Source organism: Didymella exigua (assembly GCF_010094145.1).
Source record: "Didymella exigua CBS 183.55 unplaced genomic scaffold M421scaffold_17, whole genome shotgun sequence".
In the NCBI taxonomy this organism is placed as follows: Eukaryota; Fungi; Ascomycota; class Dothideomycetes; order Pleosporales; family Didymellaceae; genus Didymella; species Didymella exigua.
The window spans coordinates 358,885-379,056 of NW_022984791.1; the positions used below are offsets into that span (position 1 = coordinate 358,885).

The 20,172-nt window shown below is 57.3% G+C and overlaps 8 protein-coding genes across 8 annotated transcripts; 4 read left to right on the plus strand and 4 right to left on the minus strand.

The window, feature by feature from the left end:
* Positions 1–2,406: 2,406 nt before the first annotated feature.
* M421DRAFT_421800 (uncharacterized protein) lies at positions 2,407–4,356 on the minus strand. Its single transcript, XM_033592949.1, has 2 exons — positions 4,001–4,356; positions 2,407–3,841 (listed from the first exon to the last, which is right to left on the minus strand). Exons 1-2 carry the CDS (start codon positions 4,181–4,183, stop codon positions 2,507–2,509), a joined length of 1,518 nt encoding a protein of 505 aa, XP_033447646.1. The 5' UTR covers positions 4,184–4,356; the 3' UTR covers positions 2,407–2,506.
* A 214-nt stretch (positions 4,357–4,570) lies between these two features.
* On the plus strand, positions 4,571–5,569 carry M421DRAFT_101814 (uncharacterized protein; the record flags this gene model as incomplete). Its single annotated transcript, XM_033586687.1, has 1 exon — positions 4,571–5,569. The coding sequence occupies one exon, from the start codon at positions 4,571–4,573 to the stop codon at positions 5,567–5,569; it is 999 nt and encodes a 332-aa protein (XP_033447647.1).
* Positions 5,570–6,002: 433 nt separating this feature from the next.
* M421DRAFT_101802 (mitochondrial import inner membrane translocase subunit TIM13) lies at positions 6,003–6,313 on the minus strand (the record flags this gene model as incomplete). Its single annotated transcript, XM_033586685.1, has 2 exons — positions 6,003–6,182; positions 6,236–6,313. 2 exons carry the CDS (start codon positions 6,311–6,313, stop codon positions 6,003–6,005), a joined length of 258 nt encoding a protein of 85 aa, XP_033447648.1.
* A 447-nt stretch (positions 6,314–6,760) lies between these two features.
* Positions 6,761–7,863, plus strand: M421DRAFT_101803 (uncharacterized protein; the record flags this gene model as incomplete). Its single annotated transcript, XM_033586686.1, has 3 exons — positions 6,761–7,042; positions 7,108–7,368; positions 7,444–7,863. The coding sequence occupies 3 exons, from the start codon at positions 6,761–6,763 to the stop codon at positions 7,861–7,863; spliced, it is 963 nt and encodes a 320-aa protein (XP_033447649.1).
* A 715-nt stretch (positions 7,864–8,578) lies between these two features.
* M421DRAFT_30823 (uncharacterized protein) lies at positions 8,579–9,859 on the minus strand (the record flags this gene model as incomplete). Its single annotated transcript, XM_033589180.1, has 8 exons — positions 8,579–8,747; positions 8,801–8,930; positions 8,987–9,170; positions 9,219–9,354; positions 9,402–9,442; positions 9,491–9,595; positions 9,643–9,709; positions 9,759–9,859. Coding segments are annotated over 8 exons (933 nt in total), but the record flags the coding sequence as incomplete, so codon positions are not given.
* A 1,938-nt stretch (positions 9,860–11,797) lies between these two features.
* M421DRAFT_65590 (uncharacterized protein) lies at positions 11,798–14,161 on the plus strand (the record flags this gene model as incomplete). The annotated part of the gene is made up of 2 exons (XM_033596252.1): positions 11,798–12,035; positions 12,084–14,161. The coding sequence occupies 2 exons, from the start codon at positions 11,798–11,800 to the stop codon at positions 14,159–14,161; spliced, it is 2,316 nt and encodes a 771-aa protein (XP_033447651.1).
* An 851-nt stretch (positions 14,162–15,012) lies between these two features.
* On the plus strand, positions 15,013–15,549 carry M421DRAFT_65580 (uncharacterized protein; the record flags this gene model as incomplete). Its single annotated transcript, XM_033596251.1, has 1 exon — positions 15,013–15,549. One exon carries the CDS (start codon positions 15,013–15,015, stop codon positions 15,547–15,549), a length of 537 nt encoding a protein of 178 aa, XP_033447652.1.
* Positions 15,550–17,717: 2,168 nt separating this feature from the next.
* Positions 17,718–19,364, minus strand: M421DRAFT_14332 (alpha/beta-hydrolase; the record flags this gene model as incomplete). The annotated part of the gene is made up of 1 exon (XM_033587503.1): positions 17,718–19,364. A coding segment is annotated over one exon (1,647 nt), but the record flags the coding sequence as incomplete, so codon positions are not given.
* Positions 19,365–20,172: the final 808 nt, after the last annotated feature.

Here is a 20,172-nt window from a genome sequence, read left to right on the forward strand (position 1 = left end):
GTGTATGCGCGAGTCGCGATCGGTGTCTCGCCAGTGCTTTCCTTGCACATTGGGACCTCGGCGCGGGGCGGTGGAAAAGCAACCGCAAACCCCCTGACCCAGTCGTGCTGGATAGTACTTCGTACAGCACGAGTCAAGACCTCAACAGCAGATTGTGATGTCGGAGAATCGCCATAAAATACCAGAATTGCCGTTTGACACCTAACGCTCCACCCTGGATCGATGCATAGATTTGGCCATTCAGTCCCAAACGCTCGATTAAGTCACACAAGAGGCGTTTGACTCGTGGAACAGGGATATTGAAGGATTCCGAGGCGAGGCGGCCCATCGATTCACAAGCCACAGCTAAGTACGCAATAGGCACGAGAGACAGGGGCAACGTAACGGTGCACGAACACGGTGTTCGAAATACTAAACCGCTGTACCATCTATACACCAACCACCTTGATTTCCGCATCTGTCGAGGTTCGAGAAAATATGGAGACAAGCGGCTTTGGGCATCCTGCAGGGCCAAAATTACGTCTACGCACACCTACGTCGCGGTGATGCAAGACATAATCTTGATGATGCTCAAAGTTGCTTATTCTCAACATCTCAGAGGAGCAACTTGCAGCATCATACGCGGTGCGTCCACAACATCACGAAGCATCAAAACTGCCGAATGTGCTCCGCTCTCGAATCTGCATCGGGCCTCCTGTCCTCCAGCAAACCGATCACCTCATGCGATTCTCCACCCGTGAATCCACGAGCGGCGAGCCTTCACCCCTGTTGGCCATTGAGGACCGTCAAACCCGTTCCCCTGGTCGCGGCACGGCGGTTTATCCTGGAACTAGCTTTTTCTTAACACAAGCACGTCTATAGCTTGGCACTGCATAGAGTTGGCTTTCATCCCTGACATGGCTCTGTGGGCCGCTGCAACGCTTCCTACAGATCCTTCGCGCTTCTGCTGCGGCGTTGCGATCCGGAGGCTCAGGTAAAGTGTTTCTTGCTTTGCACCTGCACCTTGCCGCAAGGACTCGTCAAACCGCAATACCAGCAGACAACGTCGCCTAGGAAAGGGCGACTCTTACAAAAGAACTATGTGTACTGATCGAATTTGGTCACCAACCATTTTGGCCATGGGGGCCTGCTTGCGATGCAGTTGACCGCGCGGGATGCAATCAAGATCCCACCAGACGGAAGGTCGCCTGTTCTTGCCAGCTCTGTCCGCTCCTTCGGCAGAAGCCACCCTCACAAACGACTGCCCGCGTTTCGTTCACCGTTTGGTCGGGGGCCACATTCTGCTGATCGACTCTGGAATGCTCCCACGTGCTCGTCTCATTCGGGAAGCTCGACTAAGCCGAACTGTTTCGTTGTCCATTCTAGGCAACTTGCAGACATGGCACTATAGGCCGCCTATCAGCATTTCCGCTAGATGTAAACTGGGGCCAGGCTTAAACATGAGATGAAGATCACCTGGAGCTTTGGAGGTTGCACATCTGCACGAGGTATACCAGTGTGCATGTACGGCTTCTCGGCGGGGCGGCCTTGGATGCAAATACACCTCGCATGCATATGCACTCGGCATTTGACAGCGTGGGCGAAGATCAAGAGCGTCGCTGCCGAATCCATAGGTGGGGTAAGTAGTGGGTCGCCTCCCAGCAAGTGCAATACTAAGTACCACCTAACTAAATGGCTGTGGTTCGGAATCGCAAAAGACATAATGGACGGCAACGCGTCGGATACCGACAACGCAGAGGATCCAGGCTACTTTTGGAATTGCGGCAGTTCAGGTCGGTTATGGATGATGCTCCAAGGAACTGCAGCACGTCCGACTAGACCCTCTACGTCGTCCTTGGCGGTCCCGCTTCGTTTGAGGGATAGACGGAGGTTGCGTTATGCCTCACTTCGGCGAACCTGCCAGCATCGCGCCGACACTATCAGCTTGTCACTTCACTCGTGTTGCGTGCTGAGTCCTCAGTAGATTAGCCAGGGTATCGTCGTCGACCTTCCTCTCTGCACGCTCGCCCTACGCAGTCCGAGGCCATGGCCCTTCACCGGTGCTTTTTTCTTATCACGCCGTTCCCGCGACGCTGATCCTCTCTAATACGTCTTGGCTTTGTACTGGGACAGCGACTCACCCGGTCGCAGTGAGCTCTGGGGGCGATGTTTGACATATGATGGAGTCGATAGAGATCCCTTCGCTGCGCAAAAGTATCGAGCGTGGTGCGTGAGATGGCGGTTGATCACGTCCACGAGACTGCTATTCATCGTCAGGGCTGAAGCTTGTTGAAGCTTGTTGAAGCTTGTCGCGATTATGTTTCGTATGTATGCAAGAATGCAGAAGAGCCTGGAGGCTTTGTACTACTCCAGTTGGCTACCTGTTAGTACAACCAAAGATGAACCGGGGGAAAAAAGCACAAACTGTGGTATCTGCAGCAAAATGGTAGAGCCTTCCAGGCCTTCCTCATACTAATACAAGTACACGTACAAAACCCACCATGTCCGAAACCCCCCTTCCTATCTCTCACCTGAATCTCTCATACCTTTGCTCCTCGGCCAATCGCGCCTCAACCCGCCGCACCACCCCCTCGCCCCAGACATCCTCCGCGCTCCGCCCCCCCTTCAGGACCTCCTTCTCGTGCTTCGCAATCTCCTCCTTGGTCATGACGACCAGCTCGTTCATCCTGAGCGTGCTTGCTCTCTGCCCGGGTACACTTCCATCCAGCATCGCAGCGGCGGGCGCCTCCCAGCGCGTCAGAAACAGCCGCGTCGAGAGGCCGGACACGATGGAGCGCGCGCTGTACACTTCCTCGACGAGGAATGCGACGTCGTCGACGGTGATGGGGATCTTGAGGCCCTGGGCCGGCGCGCCGGTGACGTGGCGCGCCAGTCGTTCCTCGGCGCCCTGCAGCGCGCCCAGAATGCCGTCGTACATCTTGTCGCGCGACTTGGAGGGCAGATAGGCGGTGGGGTAGCCTGAGATGAGGGTTATGACGTGGTTTGCGACGGCGAGGCCGAAGATGGCCGGCATGGTGCCCAGCACGGGCAGGATGCGGACGCGGAAGTCGGCCAGCACGCCGAGCTCGCCCACGTCGCCTTTGGCGAGTTCCTCCTGCTTGAGCGGCTGTAGCTCGGCCTTGCCCGGGCCGGGCCGCTCGGTCGAGTACACGACGGGGATGCCGCTGTGGACGCCCAGAAGGCGCAGTTTTCGCCGCGTGGATTTCGATAGAGGGTCGTCGGTCGAGGTGCTGATGTCGCCGATGAAGAGGCGCGTCGGGTCCGACTTGCAGCCTGCGCCCATGGAGGAGATGACGGGGATGGAGTTTGCGTGGCAGTAGTGCAGGAGTGCGACCTTTGAGTCTATGTTGTCGATTGCGTCGATGACGAAGTCTGGCTTTTGGCCCGTCGAGTCGAGGGGAGCTAATTGGGCCGGTGCGCTCTGTGCGGAGAACAGGGCATTGAGGCATTCAAAGTGCGTCCAGGGCGTGATCTTCTCGAGCTGCCGCCGGATGCAGTGGACCTTTGGCGTCCCCACGTCGGCGAGCGTGGCCAGCGCGTGCCGGTTTAGCGACGACAGAGTCACCTGGTCGAAGTCGATTAGGCGCAGTTTCGAGCATCCTGAGCGCGCGAGCGCGGCGGCTGCGTGTGAACCGACACCGCCGCAGCCGACGATGATGATGAATGCGTTGCGCAGCTTCTCAAGCCCCTCGTCGCCGAGGAAGACGCGGTTGCGTGCCAGCTGCTCCAGGATCAGGTCGTCGTCGTAGTCACCTTTGCGGGCACGGGCTGCTAGGGCCATGGAGCGTTCGTCTTCTTTGCTGGGCTTGAAGACTGACGAGGCGGCGCCATATTCGGTGAGCTGGGGGTGTCAGTCGGGTATTCGAAAGAGCTTGATGGTTGGTTGGACACATTGGGTGTGGGCGGGAGAACACTCGGGACGTAGAAACCAGAGGTTGAGGTTCAAGAAATTGCAGATGGAAATGAACTCGTCCCGTCGTAACGTTGGATCTGGACTTACTCGTGTCGAGTGATGATCATCGGTGATGTCTGGTATGGAGGCTTTCAGATCGGCCACTCTGTACATGCGCTTCGCCTTCTGGAGACCAAGGATGGCGCTCGCAACGACTACGCCGGACACCACTGCAGTGGTCACAAGCTGAGCATTGCGGCTCTCCGTCGCGCGAGATATCCACGAGGACATGTCGGCGGTGTGTAAGAAGAATTATCTTCGAGAGTCTTTTCCAGCTCTTTCCATCACAGTTCCATCTCTCCCCAATGCCTGATGTACCCCCCCTCTTACTGCGTGCTGATGGTGCTGGTTGATGACGAAAGAAGGATGCGGCTCAAAGTTCAGATGGCGGTGTGGGACTAGAGCGAAGAAGGGAAGGCGCGGCCGGGAAATTCTACAGATGACCTCTCTCCAGCAACGGCCAGCGAGCGACTGGGGCACGACTCGACGCGCCTGAGACATTTCGCACGCGTCGTCTAGGCACCTGATTGCTTCTGGATGCGGTTTTGCCGATAAGAGTGACTGTCAGCCTGCCCACACTCTCACACCTCCTTCACTCTGCCACTTCGACTCGCGACCATGTCGAAAGTCACGTTCGCGATCATCGCAGCTGGCGGTGCCGCGGCTGGCGCAGCAGCCACAGCCGCCTTCTATTCGACCAAGAAGGACGGCCTGCCGCCCACGCCCGTCACCACGACCACCACGACAACAGTCAGCGGCCCTCCACGACCAGCGCCCATTCCCTCCATCCCGTCGGTGCCCGCTCCTGCCGCGGCGTACCGCACGCCCATTGTCGACCCCAACGGGCTCTTCCAGTATGGCTTCCCCGGCCCCGTCAACGACCTCCGCCCCGCGGCGTCGCTCACGTCGGCGTACGACCGCGAGCGGCGCAACCCGGCGTGGGTGGCCGAGCACATAACGCCGGCGTCACTAGCCGCCAGCAATGCAGACCGCAAGCACAGCGTGTTCGTCGAGGACGTCAGCATCCCGGAGAAGTTTCGGGCGAAGCTGAAGGACTACTTCCGCAGCGGGTACGACCGCGGGCACCAGGTGCCGGCGGCGGACGCAAAGTGGAGCCAGGAAGCCATGGACGACACGTTCGCGTTGAGCAACATGTGCCCGCAGGTCGGTGACGGGTTCAACCGCGACTACTGGGCGCACTTTGAGGACTTTTGCAGACGCCTCACGCGCTCGTACCCCAGCGTCCGGATCGTCACGGGGCCGTTGTACCTGCCCAAGCGCGACGCGGACGGGAAGTGGCGCGTCAGCTACGAGATGATTGGCACGCCGCCGAACGTGGCGGTGCCGACGCATTTCTACAAGGTCATCTTCGCCGAGGACGGGAGCGTGGGGGGCAAAGTTGCGCTCGGCGCCTTTGTGCTGCCGAATGCGCGCATCGACAACAAGAAGCCGTTGACGGACTTTGAGGTGCCTATCGAAGCGGTCGAGCGCGCCAGCGGGCTGGAGTTTGCGACCAAGCTGGACCCTGCGCGGAGGAAGAGGCTGTGTCAGGAGGTGAGCTGTTCGGTTATAGTTAGGGAGTTTGCGCAGAAGCAGAAGGGGTTCAAGGCTGCGTGAAGTGGTTGTTGAAGAGGAGGGGTTGCCACGGCGGCGTGATGGTGAGAAGTGGATGTTGAGAAGGGTTTCCAAGGCAGCGTGAGAGTATGAGAGCATGAGAGCATGAGAGCGTGAGAGCGTGAGAGCGTGAGAGCGTGAGAGCGCGAGAAGCGGTTGAAGCATATGCATAGCGGCATTACATGTAGATTTTGTACAGCACACATGGGCGTCAGGGTCTTCTAGTGTACAGTATGATACGGTATGATACAGCCTGGGCTGGTCTCTTGATCTCGTTCGATTCTCTCCTCGCAGGCCCTCACCATGTCGTTCTCAAGGTGCACCACGGTCTCTTGATCTTGTTCATTTCTCTCCTCGCAGGTCGTCCTTGTGTTTACGCAGGTCGTCCATGTGTTTACGCAGGTCGTCCTTGTGTTTACGCAGATCGTCCTTACGCTTACATGCTCAGCCCCCCCGCGGCGCTCTCGCGCTGTATGCGGGCGACGTACTGCTTGCTGACGGTGTTCCAGGCGCTCATGTACTTCTCCATGCAGCTCTTGAAGCAGCCCTCCTCGCCGCTCGACAGACTCGTGCCGGGCTTGGGCACGCAGCGCTCGAAGCAGTGTTCGTTGAGCTTCTGCGGGACAGTCAGCCTGTAATTCACGAGTGGAGGGACGGGGGCGTGCGTGCCTCGACCAGCATGCGCGCGTTCTGCATGGCGGCTTCTTGCTGCACCTGGCGCATGATCTGCATCTTGCTGTCGTCCATGGCGGCGTGGATCCGGAGACGGGATTCTTGGATCGATCGAAGTGCGTGGGCTCGTTGTGAGGCGTTGTGAGGCGTTGTATCGTCGAGGCGGGTTGTATAAAAAAAGTACGATGCAACTTGTCGACGTCAATCGGTCAATCGATCAATCGATCAATCGGCCAATCGTCGGTCGGTAGGTAGCGTGCCGCGGCCGGACCCCTGCTCTCCCGCGTGGAAAGGCCACTCATCACAAGCATCCACATCTATGTGCACGCCAACTTGCGCCTCCGCCTGTCCACCACCCACCTGCCCGTCGCCCCGGCCTTCTTCTCTTCGTGCCCGCTGCCTGCTTTCCGAGCCAATCGCCGGAGCCGCGGCTGCCTCTGTTCTCTGCGCCCAGTCCACCGCCAACCGCTGCCCCGAGGGAGCGCGACACCAGAGCGTCTCAGACCGGGACGTCGTGCGAGCATGTTGTTCACAAAGCCATGGGCGAGCCTGTGCTTGCTGGCGGGGAGCTTGACGGGCGTGCTTAGTCTGGGGCTGAGCGAGGACCCGGACATCAAGGCCATCTCGCTCCGCACACACAGCCTCGAGCCTCCATACCTCGACTCGGACATGCACAGCCGCTGGTGGGAGTATGGCGGCGACACCATCATCCGCACCGACCAGTACATCCGCCTGGCCTCGGACAAGCCCTCGCGCGACGGCTGGCTGTTCTCGCGCGTCCCGCTGACGGCGACAAACTGGGAGGTGTGCCGACCCCATCCTGACCCGTCTTGACGTGTCCTCTCTTGCCCAGCAGCTCACGCGCGTAGATTGTCGTTGAATTCAAGGTCCATGGCCAGGGCAACCTGTACGGCGACGGCTTCGCCATGTGGCTCACCAAGCAGCGCGCGCAGCCTGGGCCCGTCTTCGGCCACGCCGACAAGTTCGAGGGCCTGGGCATCTTCTTCGACACGTACAAGAACAACCGTCCAGGCACCGTGTTCCCCTACATCGCTGCCATGAACGGCGACGGCCAGACCGCCTACGACAAGGACAACGACGGCAAGGCGAACGAGGTCGCCGGCTGCTCGGTACGCGTCCCTCGCCCTCGCCCTCGCCCTCGCCCTCGCCTGCAAGAAGCGCTCAGTGGCTAACAGTCGGTGCAGGCCCGCGGAATCCGCAACTCCCAGGTCCCCACCAAGGCGCGCCTGACGTACTTCCAGGACTCGTTCCTGAAGCTCGAGCTGCAGTACAAGGCCGAAGACGAGTACACCCTCTGCTTCGACATCCCCAACTTCAAGGTCCCGCCCGTCGCCTACCTGGGCTTCAGCGCCGAGACGGGCGAGCTGAGCGACAACTTCGACATCATCTCGGTCAAGTCCCACAACCTGTACAAGCGCAACCCCGGCCAGAACGCCGCCTCGGGCGCCACCAAGCCCGGCAAGACGGCCAGCAGCATGTCGCGCGACACGGAAGGCGGCAGCTGGACCTGGTTCCTGGTCAAGTTTGTCCTCTTTGGTCTGTCCATCACCGGCGCCTACGTCGGCTACACCATCTACCGCACAAAGCAGCGCGACAGGTTCTAGACGACTCCTGGGCCGCCGCGCCCCCGAGCCCAGACGTTCTGCCAGTGGCACTTCGATTTTGCTGCGCCGGGCGTCTTTGGCGGCGGCGGCAGCGTGTGGATCTGCACCGATCTGAGGCAGCAGGACTGGTTCGACGAGGTTGTCGAGCGCCGCCGCAGGGTCTGGGGCCTCGCTGGCGTGCGCTCGCCTGGTCGCTTGGCCCCGACCTATCATCTCAGCTGGGTGCGCGGCTCGACGGGTTACGGCGTCAGTGTGTGGTTGTGTACGTGTAGGCGGGCGCGCCAGTGGGCTGAGCTCGCGGCTGCGAGTTGTGCGTGTTGACGCTTAGCATTGTTTGCATGCTCTCTATTCCATCCCTCGGACCTCAAAATTCAATATCATCGATTCTTCACAATACCATCGATTCTCCACACCTTCTGCACCTTTTGCACAATCCTTTCTCTTGAGGATAATATGCTTATTATCGTTTTCTACTACTCTCTGTTCGTCGACTGCTCGCGGCACCTGCCTCTCGCGCTTCCTCCTCGTCGCTCGCATCCTCGTAGTAGCTCGCGCCCTCGTGCCCGGGAATCGCGGGTAACTCCTTCTCGCACCACCGCACCCCACCCATCTCGTCCTCCTTGGCACCCGCGCCCTCCTTGACATCGTCCATCTTCTCCATCTTTTCCTTCTCCTCCTCCTTCTCCGCCCCCTCTGGCCCCGCGTCCACGCTCCCCCAGCTCGCGCTGTACTTGGGCAGTGTCACCATGCTCGGCGTCATGTTGCGCTGCGCCCGCGTCGCAGGGAAGAAGAGCCGCAGCAAGGGAGATAGACAGGGCAGGCACGCGGTGAGGACGCCGACGTCGACTTCGATCTGCGACCAGACGGGGATCCAGGCCCATGTCCTGCGAGCTGTTAGCAGGGCTGCGTGGTGCCGAGTAAAAACGGAGGAGCGCACCAGCTCGAATCTGCTTGCTGCCAGCCCCTGCCCGTCTGCACCACGTTGCCGCTCATGACGATCTCGCACAGCCGCATGGTGCTCGCGACCACGGGGATTAGCCCGATGGAGAATATGACCCCCAGCGCCGCTGCAAAAAGTCAGTCTGCTAGTCCCCCACGCGTCGCAGCGAATGGACAAACGTACTTCTCTGCCGCCGGTTGAACTTCAGCACCCGCAGCAGCGGCAGCGGATACACCAGCAGCACCACGTCGGTGAAGACGTTGATGCCGCCCTGCGCTTGCATGAACATCGCGCCGTCGATGCACATGATGGGGATCTGCTCAACGTCCCACGCGGCCGTCACGGGCAGGCAGGAGAAGATCTGGACCTGGGGCATGTGAGCGTTCGTCCGGGTGCGCTGAGCTGCAGTGCTTACGAGGATCACGGCGAGCGTGAAGGCCGAGATGGCTCCTGCTGTGACCCAGATGGCGCGCGATTGCACGATCAGCGGTAGCCCGCGCTTGCCGGAGCCGATGCGGTGGTAGAGCGCGAGGATGGACATCTTCACTGCCCTGTACGGATGTCAGATCTGGACTAGTGATGAGAGTGTTGGACCTACCAGTTCGCTACAAAGTAGATCAACATGTTGATCCATTTGTACTGCTCAAAGTTAGATCGATTGAACTCTACAAGGCAGTGGAAGCGTACCATTAGCATGAGGTCGAAGTCCTCTTCGCGCAGCTCGGATGTATGTCGGCCCCTGCCGTGCTCGACTTGGAGAATGATGGTGGCTGTCTGGCCCAGACCGAGAGTCTTAGGGTCTGTCAGCGAGCACTTGCGTAAATCCATGTGTGACATACAATAGCGATGAGGATGAAGAGATCATCCAACCCAAATTTCTTCACGACGAAGCCTCGCACAAAGAACCTGAAGTCTCGTTAGCATTCCCTTCAGGCCCAGAAGCGGTGGCACTGACCGAAGTAACACGAAGATTACTGCAATGGTGTACTGTGCCATGCTCACACGGTTCAGTAACGGGCCTTGGTTGGTGGCTGTCGACATGATGATGTGCCCCATGTCAATCCGTATGCCAAAGTTTCCTATGATTCGCGGATCCAGCACAAAACATGGGTTATCAGCAGCTGACACGAGACTCCGTGGATGTGGTAACGAAAGCTACCAGGAAGCGACAGACAGATATCGAAACGAGTGACAGTGAAGCGACGCAAAGGCAAAAAAAGGTTGAAGGGGCATGGGCGGGCACAGGACAGGTGAATATATTGCGAACGGAGAGACTCGACCCGCGATGCTTTGCAGCAGGTGTGCAGGCTGCTCCCAAACACACTCGGCATCGTTCAGCAACGTAATGCCGCCGCGCTGAAGCCCGTGCTTCTGGGCGATGATCAGACAACGGCGGTGCACTTGCGGCTGTACGTGCTTCCACTGAGTGGTTCCTGCCAGGGGTGTGGTGCGGCATGTCCTGCAACAGGACATGTCTCCAAACTTTGTCTCGACCCACCACGCTGGTTTCTAGGCGATCATCCGAACGTGTGCCCAAGGCGTCGTGATTTGGGTAGTTCGGAGTCGCTGTATGTTCATGTTCGGCATGGCTGTGTCTGCTCTGTCCGCGGCGAGCGGCGCATGTAGTGAGCGATCATCCCAGAACTCCGGTTCGCAGATGCATGAAGCCCATTTCCGCTACGCGCGCTACGCGAGGAAACAAGGCGCCGCAGTTTAGAATAACGATCGGAACCGGATCATGAGGTTCGGTATCTTGCGCTCCCAGCGTTGTGTGCACGTTGGGCTCTGGTCAGAGCAAGACTGTTGGAGAAGGCGTTACCGGTACCGCTCGGAACGGCGGAACATTGAGATGGTTGTCATGTTTTCCTGCGTCTCATATGGCAGTTCACCTCTTCACCGCCCGAGCTTGTCTCTACAGTCATCGAGATGTAGGTACGGACAATCAGTACAGTTTTGGTATATTCTGATGTTTCGCTTTCGTGTCGGCGACGTGTCCAAGCCTAAAGCTTTGTCAACTTCGCCGTCGCATGCACAACAAGACGATGTTGAGCAACTCTCCGAGGCGATGCAACATATAATGGCCGAGGGGCGCTTCAGCAGTGTTGTATGACTGCTGAGGACTAGGTTTCCCCAGACGACAAGAGTTAGGAATTGATTGGGACCGAGACGGGAAGAAGATGTCACTACAGCATGCAGCTGTCACAGCGTTAGAACCGTGGGACGACCAACATGCACGTTCCAGCGAAGGCATATTGGTGTTGAGAAGCATGTGAAAGAATCCCCGCGCAGCGGCCTAGCGTGGCGCGCTAGCCCTCGATTACCGGACCAGCAGGCGCTCGTTGACAAGGTTCCACGACGGCGTGCGCTCCTCTCACGTCATATTTGCGAACAGCTTCGCCAGCATGGATGTCGTATTGCGGGGAGTGCATCCTTGTGCATCCTTGGAAGAAGCACAGCCCCCGTGAGCCGGAACAGGACATTCACTTGCCCAAAAGCCGAAGTCGAGCTGTTTCCCTTCACCTTGAGCGAGCCGCGTGTGCCTAGCAACAGGACGGGAAGCTGCCGTTGAGCACCTGCCATCCGTCATCCACACCCTCAACAGTTTCCACGCGCTTCCTTGGAGAGCTCCAAACGACAGTCGCGTGAGAGGCAGCCTCGGTGGAGACTGCTGTTACGTCGAACGATTGTGCCGTGAAGAGCGCGCCGGTACGTCTGCGCACTGCACATGCACTCGCCCTGTGCGACCACCTATATACCCCTCCCCATTCCATGAGCTTCCTTTCACGCCCCAAACGCCGGCATCTGCGCTCGTTGTGGACGAGTAGCAGACGCCTATCTTCAACCACTGACGATATCCCTCCCAAAGCAGACCCTATCACTAAGCGCCTCGAATCCGTCCCCCAATTGACCCGGCACGTAAGCGACTCAACACTACAGGACGTCTCTCCCCGTCCTGGCCTCTCGACGTCTCCGATCGTGCTCGCCAGTGACAACATGCAGAGCGAGGCGACTATCACCTTCACGCAGCCGGGCATTCAAGCCCCGGTGTATGTGGTGACCTCTCTCAGCACGCCACCATGGGCGACTCTTGAACTGAAGGCGAGCAAGGAGAAGACGCCGTCTGGCGACCTGGTCTTTGAGCAGAAGTTCGGCAATGTCGCCGAGGGCAGCTACCAGTACAAGATCCGCATTGGCGAAGGACATTGGGTTGTCGACGAGTCGAAAGAGTCTGGTGTGTAGTATCATGTCTTTGCTTTGTGTGTAGACTGACTCGCAGCAGCCACGGATGAACACGGCAACCGGAACAACGTCGTCCACGTCAAGTCTGCGACTTCCAACGCTACCCTCGACCGCCCGACTGCCAAAGACATACTTGATCGCAAGGACAGCACAATGGACATTGGCCATGTGAGCCCAGGGCCCGTCCCGTTTGTGGTGGTCGAGAAGGTCGAGGATACGGATCGGCCAGAGTACGGTGACGCTAAGTCTAAGAGTCTTTCTGTGGACGAGTCCAAGCGCGCCGCCGACCCAGAACCAGACTTCGAGCAGACCAAGGCCGACTCTCCTCTCGATGTCGGGCCGCTCAAGTCACCAGACGTCCCACTTGTTATTGTCGAGAATGTTGACGACAGACCAGCACACGGGGATGACTTTGGCGAAGACGCGACTAAGGGCCAAAAGCTCGCACACGAACTGCGATCGGCAGATGCATCGCCAGACAAGCTCACTATTGCATCTGAGGGACCAGTCGAACTTGATCCCCCGGATATGCAAGCTCCATTGTTCCGACACGAGTCCTTCCAGGACTCTGAGTCGTCCTTGCCTGAGGCATCGATGGACACAATCGAAGAGGAGTCTGCACGGTCCTCGACAGATCACACCAGCTCAGGAGACATCCTGAACACACCGTCTGCCCAGTCTCAGGATGAGCTGCAAGATGACGACGAGCTAGGCAATGGGCCTCTCCTTTCGCACGAGACTGGCTTCGCAGATCAGAGCAGCGAATTTAAGAAAGCACCGCTCTTCTCCCATGAGACGGGACTTGGGGCAGAACAGGACAGTGACGAGGACGAGTTCGCTCAAGGCCCACTCCTGCCTCACGAGACTGGCTTCACCGGCCGAACGAAGCACCAGGACGAAGAGTATGAGGAAGACGAATATGACGCCGCGCCGCTGCTACCACATGAGACTGGCTTCTCGTCGTATAAGAGCAGCGAGACCGCCAGTAAGGATAGCCGCCTCAGTAAGGATGAGTACGACTACGAGCCAGAGCACTACACTCGGTACGGCGACCACTCGGATGACGAGGAAGGCTCTGTAGAGCTGAATCTTGCTCCTACCTTCTCCCATGAGCAAGTTTCTCATGAAGAAGACTACGATGAACCCTTGCTTCCACATGAACAACGCTCGGCTGTCGAGAACCACTCTAGTTCCGAGCGGTCCTTTAGCATGAGCCCGTCAACATATGAGAGTGCCTACCCTGTATTTGGACAAGAAACAGACAACGCGAAGGACCTTTTCGGGGCGTCAATGCGTTCCTCATTCTTCAGGACACGCACCAGCAGCAGTACGCTTCCAAACAAGCTACCTCGCTCGGACGCCGAGGACCTCAACCTGAATGACCCCGGGCTCGAAGCGTTCCCTGTAGGTCGCGAGCAGATCCTCGAACGCGTGGCAACTATCGGCCACAAGTTGGCCGAAGACGAGACGCATGACGAACCAGCATCGCCACAACCGTCCGTCCTTTCACAAGCTTGTTCTTCGGTCGATCTCGTACCCGTGAAGTCTTACTTGTCCTTGGCGTCTGTACGAGAAGATGAAGAAGAAGAAGAAGAGGACGAGGATTATGCCGATGTCGAGTCTCTTGGTTCCCCTGTGATTATGAGTCGCTCTACCAGATTCGCTCGAGATCCTCTTGAAACACCCCACCCAGATGACAGTAAGCAGCTTGGCTTCATCCCAGAAGACAAGTCTGAGACGCAAAACACTCATACTGCCGAGTCTAGCCAAGCCAGCAGTGTCAGCAAGACTGACGGTGCCAAAAATGTATCAAAGACATTGAAGGGCCTGTCTGACATCGTAGCTTCAAGGGCAACGGTTAAGAACACGCTGACCCCTCCGCTCACCCCAAAGGTGTCCGAACCACTCGGTAAGGAGAGCGCGACGCCTGTGCCCGAGTCTGAACTTCGTCAACGTCGAGAAGCTGCGAAGGGAGCTATCGATAGCTTTGCATCTACATCTCCTCCCGAAGACAAAGAGAAGGATCTTCCTGTTGCCGAACCTCCCTTAGTAACCTCGACTGCTGAGAAGTTGATGCTTAACAAGAGCTCGCCTCAGATGTGGAAAGGGGCTAGGTGAGTCTTCCAAGCTCTGTTGGCAACATAACCACATATTTGAATCATTATACTGACACGATGCAGCATTGGCATTTCGACTTTGGTCACTGTCGGAGCAGTGTATTACTACATTGCTTTCGTGCGATAGTTGGACCTGTTGGGAAATTGACAGACTGTATGATACAGAAGGGCGCACGGGACAGGCGTTCGGTATGACTAATGAGACACGAACACATGGTAGGCATTTTGGCGCTTCGGCGCATAGTGTTCACGGTTGAACCTCCAATCCATCCTCCATTTCTACTTTGACGGACTGTTCCCAGCGCCACCTGTTATTGCCTGTCGACTCTTCATTTCCATCGCATTTCTTATCAGTCCTGCTCTGTCGCCATGATTGCTGCGGCCAGTAACAGTGCCTCCGCCTCGAAGTGGGGCTTGGCTCACTCTATTTCCAGAGCTTGCGGGACGGGACGTCTTGCACCCACAACTCCATGATCTGCCAATTCCAACGGCGAGGCAACAACGATCACTATGTTCGTATTGTTAGAACGCAACGACAGTTCCGAGGTATTGTATTTGATAAGTACAATGCATAAGACGGTGTGCGACATTGTGTTGCTGCGGCAGCTGCGCATTTTGGCCCCCAATCCCCTGCAGCCTCAATTGAGCACTAGCCCTGCTCTTGCTACGATTCGCACCGAGACGCGCGCCACGCCGGGGACTGGACTCAAAAGAGATCAAATCCCACAATTCCCCGCCACAGACTTTCCAGCCTCGTCTTCCTCAGCTTTGACATTCCGTCTCTTCTCCACTGTACATACTGCCGTCCCGCTTTCCTCGACATCGTGATATAAGCTAACACAGCTATTAACAATGTCGTCCCCGGACCTCGACACGAACCAATGGTACTACATCTACGTCGGCAATAGCGACACCAATGCCCTATGGGGCACAAATCTCTACGACAGTCAAGGCACAAGCGGCGCCATCTTCCTCAACTCAACGCAAACTAGCCTGAACACCATGCGCTGGCAAATCTACCCCATCAACAGTACCACATACGTGATACGATCCAAGGAAGGCGGCGCAAACGCATTTGTTGGCACCCACTACGTGCCCGCTGAGGAAACTGAGGGGAAGACTAGACCGCGCATGATTCGCGGCGATGTCGCTGATGACAGCATTTTCTGGCAGTTCAGCGCTTGGGGAGACGATACGTGGTGGCTCACCAATGCGAAGAATGGGTCGGACTGGCATTTGAATCTGAAGGCGAATGGGCTGTTGACTATGAGCAACAATATCTCGGCGCCGCAGAATGGGCAGAGGTGGAGCTTCGGCAGCATAGCGGAGATCGACGATAAGGCGTACTCGAGTGTTGCAGTACGTTCTCCGGTCGTACAGAGGGGTTGAGAAAGCGAGCTGACTAAGAATAGCTTACACAAGTCACGGTCACGAGTCCGGGTGCGAGTGCGAACACCAGCCCTACGAGTTCTGCGTCTGCGTCTGCGTCTACGTCGACTTCGCAGGCGTCCTCGACGGCCTCGTCGTTTCCCACAACGACACCGAGTCCATCCTCGGGTCTCTCCACAGGCGGCAAGATCGGGCTCGGCGTCGCGCTGGGCGTCGCAGCACTTATTGCGCTCGTCGTCCTCGGACTGTTCTACCGCCGCAAGCGCAACCAGAAGCGGGCTTCACAGCCGCAGGAGCTGGCGTACGAGCCCTACCACGGACAGTCGCAGGCGCCAGTATTACCGGACCGGCGCGAGGAGCATTTTAAGCATGAAATGTATGATGATAGCGGGATGGCGAAGTACGAGATGCCGGGTCAGACTGTGGCGGAGGTGGATGGAAGAGGTCCGGAGAGGCCGGCGGAGTTGATGGGAAATGCTCAACGGCGGTGATTACTGGGTGCTGTGGAAAGCACCGGTGAGGGGCGATGGAATTGAATTTTTAGGCGTCAGAGCGTTAGCATGGCGGAGTAGTGATACCCAGTACGCAATTCTCATCAGACATGGAGAGCTTTGTTGATCCATCATTCGCGCTGCTGTTTTCAAGAAATAGCAGGAGCACAGATACAAGTAAAAAAGAGATTGATATTGCAGTCCTCAGATTAGCTCTCTCGCTGTTCTCACGAGGCCCCACGCAGCGCCTTCTTTCTCGAAAGAAGTCCAGCACCACGGGTTCCTGATCGACTTTGGCTTTAATGCCCCATCGCGCGGTGGAACATCATCACTGGACCCTTTTCTCTCTTCTCTGCCGATGGTCAGAGCGCTGAGATCGGTAGCTAACCCACCTCCACGCCATCCCCGCCCGCGGCCCAGCGACAACGACCACGCATCCCCACGTTCGACGCCTGTTGGCGAAGGCGCTCGGATTGAAAACTACTTTTCGTGTCATTAGCTGCGCGGCGCAACCGAGCTCGAAAGCATAAGCCGCGCCGGCGCTTCGACTCTTTTACGATCTCCTCAATGCGCGTGGGAACGGCTGAGCCGCAGAAACGGCGAAGAACATGTGCTACCCAGAGCGTGCGAGACTACTCCCCATCGCTGTGCAATGATGGAGGAATAGCATGCGACCGACATGTGAGAAGGTGCACTCCCTCCGCTTTCCGTTCTTGTGTCATGCAGCGAGATGCCGGGGTTGATTAGACGCCCGGCATCCCCTTGTGACAGGAGTTTGTCGTTCACTGGGAACTGTGTCTGATCAGCGATGAACCATGCTTTGATTGAGACCGTGATTGGAGGCGTGGTGGGCAACTTACTCGCAGCTCGGGTTGTGGTGTTGGATTGGTGTCGCAGGCTGACGCGAGAGTTTGGGAAGGCGTCGCGCGGTCACGGGGACGCTAGCATGAGTCGGAGACCCACTCATCCCATCCGCTCTTCTGGGCTTGCTGCTGCGCTCTTCATTTCCTAGAGCTCTACGGAGCGGTACGATCACGTACCCACGCATCGCGCACATCATGACCGCTTTCAATACCAACATGTGGCAGGCTCATCTAAAACGGATGCTAGAAGGATGAGAAATTCCACTGTAAGAGGCAGTCTCCGGTTTGATGTGTATCGAGATGCGCCAAGTCAGTAGGACACAGCAAAAAATGCCCCCTGCTTTGCTTCTCGCCTTCACGTTGCTCACTGCAGGACTTCTTGCGGCTAAGTACGAGATGTCTGTTGTCGGGACAGTGAAAGAGGTACCGGGCGACGTCCCGCCTTTGGAATTGCCTAGGCACGAAGCACGGCAGTAGATGACAGGCCAGGAGGACGACCAGAAGAAGAGTACGGAGAAGTATTGGGTGAATTTGGGTATCAGCATGGCGGAGTGATACCCCAGACAAGCATGTGCCCGTTCTTGTTTGGCAATCTTGTCTCAGGATAGCCAGATTCGATTCTTGTGGTCCAGACTAAAGGAGCTCATGAAGGTCACATACTCGCTACAACGCAATAGTACTCCTGGCACTGCTCGCAAAGCCTTCCCAAGGTGGCCAGCCACCCAAAGTCAGTGCAACACACCCTCATCCTCCAGACTTTGCACCTACGCATCAACACCCCCTCGGGTTAGCTTGACGGTAAAATTCACCCCGCCCCGCCCATAGTAACAGCCTTCGTCGCCACGCAATCAACCCGCTCCTTGTAAACACGCATCTGATGTTTCAGCGGATCGCCGTACATGACCTTCCTCAGCATACCCTCTTCGACAGTAACGGCCTCGACATCGGTCTCGCGACCGCCGGGACGCGGCCTCAGCACAATGAGTCTGCCAGCCGGACTGAGCTCGCATGTTGGAACGGGCCACTCGACGGCCGGAGGCGCCACGGGTGGTTTCGCCGGCGGTAAAGTGGATTTGCTCGGTCTGCGGAGGCGGAGGCGTGATTTGGGAGGGCTTAAAGATAGGGGCTGAGTGAGGTTGAGCGCGCTCATGCTTGCTACTGTGCTGCCAAGGGCGGAGATGGATGGCGCGGGGGTAGTGTAGAGCTTGATCAGGCTCCTGAAGAAGCTCTTGTCCGCGCGGGGGACGGGGTCGCCTTCGTTGATGAAGCTGTAGAAGAGGCTCTTCTTATGGCGCGGGTTTTCCGATTTACGCAGCGGCCAGCGCGAGATGGGCGGCGCGCCGAATGTTACACAGTGCACACGTTTGAAGAAATCAGTTAGGTAGCTTAGCTCGCTGTCAACGGATTTGCTCATCATGTGAGCGTAGAGGAGAGCGGCGACGGCGCCGCCTGCGGAGTGGCCGGTGATCAGGAGACTGCAGTGTTTGCGGGAAGGATTCTCTTGGATCAGGACTCTGAGGCGGTCGGCGACGGGTTTGACCATCTTGCGTGCTACGTAGAGAAAGCCTGCGTGGCAAAAGTTGGAGGGGTCGTCGAGAAAGCCTTCCGGGCTGGCTGGCGCCGAGTTGTAATTTACAGCCCAGTCCATGAAGGTCTGGCTGCCCCGAATCGCAAAGACAACGGTGTTCATGTCGTCGACTGGAATTGACTTGAGCACCATAGCCTTAGTACCACTGCGCCAGTTTGCAGGAATGTGATTCTCAACTTCCTTTGATTTCGGCACTGGAGGATCGTAGACACGCTCCGAGTATGTTGCAGCGAGGCAGAGAAGAGGATACGTTGGCAGGTAGACCTTGAAGGGTGGCAAGTGCGGCGGAAGGCGTGAGTTCGAGTAGAGCCACACTTTGGCAAAATGATTCGAGCCCTTGTTGCCCCCGAGTGCCTCGTAGACTTGGTCTTCTGCTGTACCTTTTCGACGTGCGGATGACGGACTTGATCCGCTCGGTCTCTGCTGGGTATCGTCGTACACTTTCAAATCATCCTCCTTCCCACTGAACTTGTCATCATCAATGCTAGTGATGACTGCGTCGAACTTGGAGCTGATGACGTCGCACAGAGCAGCACCTTGACACAGTGTCTGCATGCTTCTCATTGCAATTGCATGCGTCGGCCGCTCAATGTAATTGGTGATCAGCTTCGAAGTCCCTTGCCGCAAATCTGCATTTGACTTCGCCGCCACCCGGTCCAATCTATCCCATTGCTGCTGAAATGGCCCTTCTTCACGGGACGACTTCCTCGGTTGCCGAACCTCCGGGGGCGAGGGAGTCCCGAAAGGTGCAATCGAAGGGTTATGCTGAGGTGGAATAGGTTGTGAGGGCTGCGAAGCGTATATTTGCGCATGTTGTAGGAGGTGTTGTGGAACTGCACCGTACATAGGATATCGTGGTGGGCCACTCGGATACAGTGGAGGCGGATCATGCGGGCGTGCATCATGGATATGGGAGTTCGAATACTGTGTTGGTATTGCTTGGACCGCGTGTGGATGCGCGTGCGTATTGATCTGAAGGACAGACTGCGAAACAAGCGGCTGCTTGAGTATTGATTTGGAGGTGGATGACTGAGATGAAGAGTGCGTGCGTTTCCGTCTCCTACGCTCGGTGTCGCTGTGTCCATGTGCCATGTTGCACGCTTGATGTCCGGCCGTGCTGTTGAGTCTGATGGATTCCCGATGAATTTTTCTTCTCGTCCTCCCTTGATTTGCTGATCCTTCTCTTTCAGACTGGGGCTATCGTGAATACAGCAGTCGTTGTCTTCTGTTGCCCGTCACGTTTATCGTACAGTTCATCGCAGCAGTCGCGTAACGTGGCTGAGCGCAAGCATGAACATGAGGTTGCAGCTCTTTCAATCTATGTGAAACACGACGAGGGACTGCACAAGGGAACGCTGCAACAACAACATGGGAGAAAAGCGATTGAAGAACGAAAGATTGAAGATCGCGAAGGAGCGAAAAGGCCGAGCTAAGCATGTGCCCGCCTCTCGACCTGCAGGTTGAGACCTGCAGGTTGAGACCTGCAGGAGCCCTTCGTAGCTACGCGCGTTCCTGACTCGTGCTTGCGGAAGCGGCGAATCTGCACCTTTACGTCGCGATTGGGTGGCGGGCAGCTTGGCGGTGTAGAGCTGCTGCGGATGACTGCGATGCATGGCTTGCAAAAGCATATTTGAAGGCTGTGATAAGAGTACAAAGGACCAGAAGAGTGTGCACGATCATG

Coding starts and splice junctions, on each gene's coding strand:
- M421DRAFT_421800 (XM_033592949.1), bottom strand. CDS start 4,183: ATGTCCTCGTGGATATCTCGCGCGACGGAGAGCCGCAATGCTCAGCTT. Junction 3,842..4,000: donor ATGATCATCACTCGACACGA/GTAAGTCCAGAT, acceptor TGACACCCCCAG/CTCACCGAATATGGCGCCGC.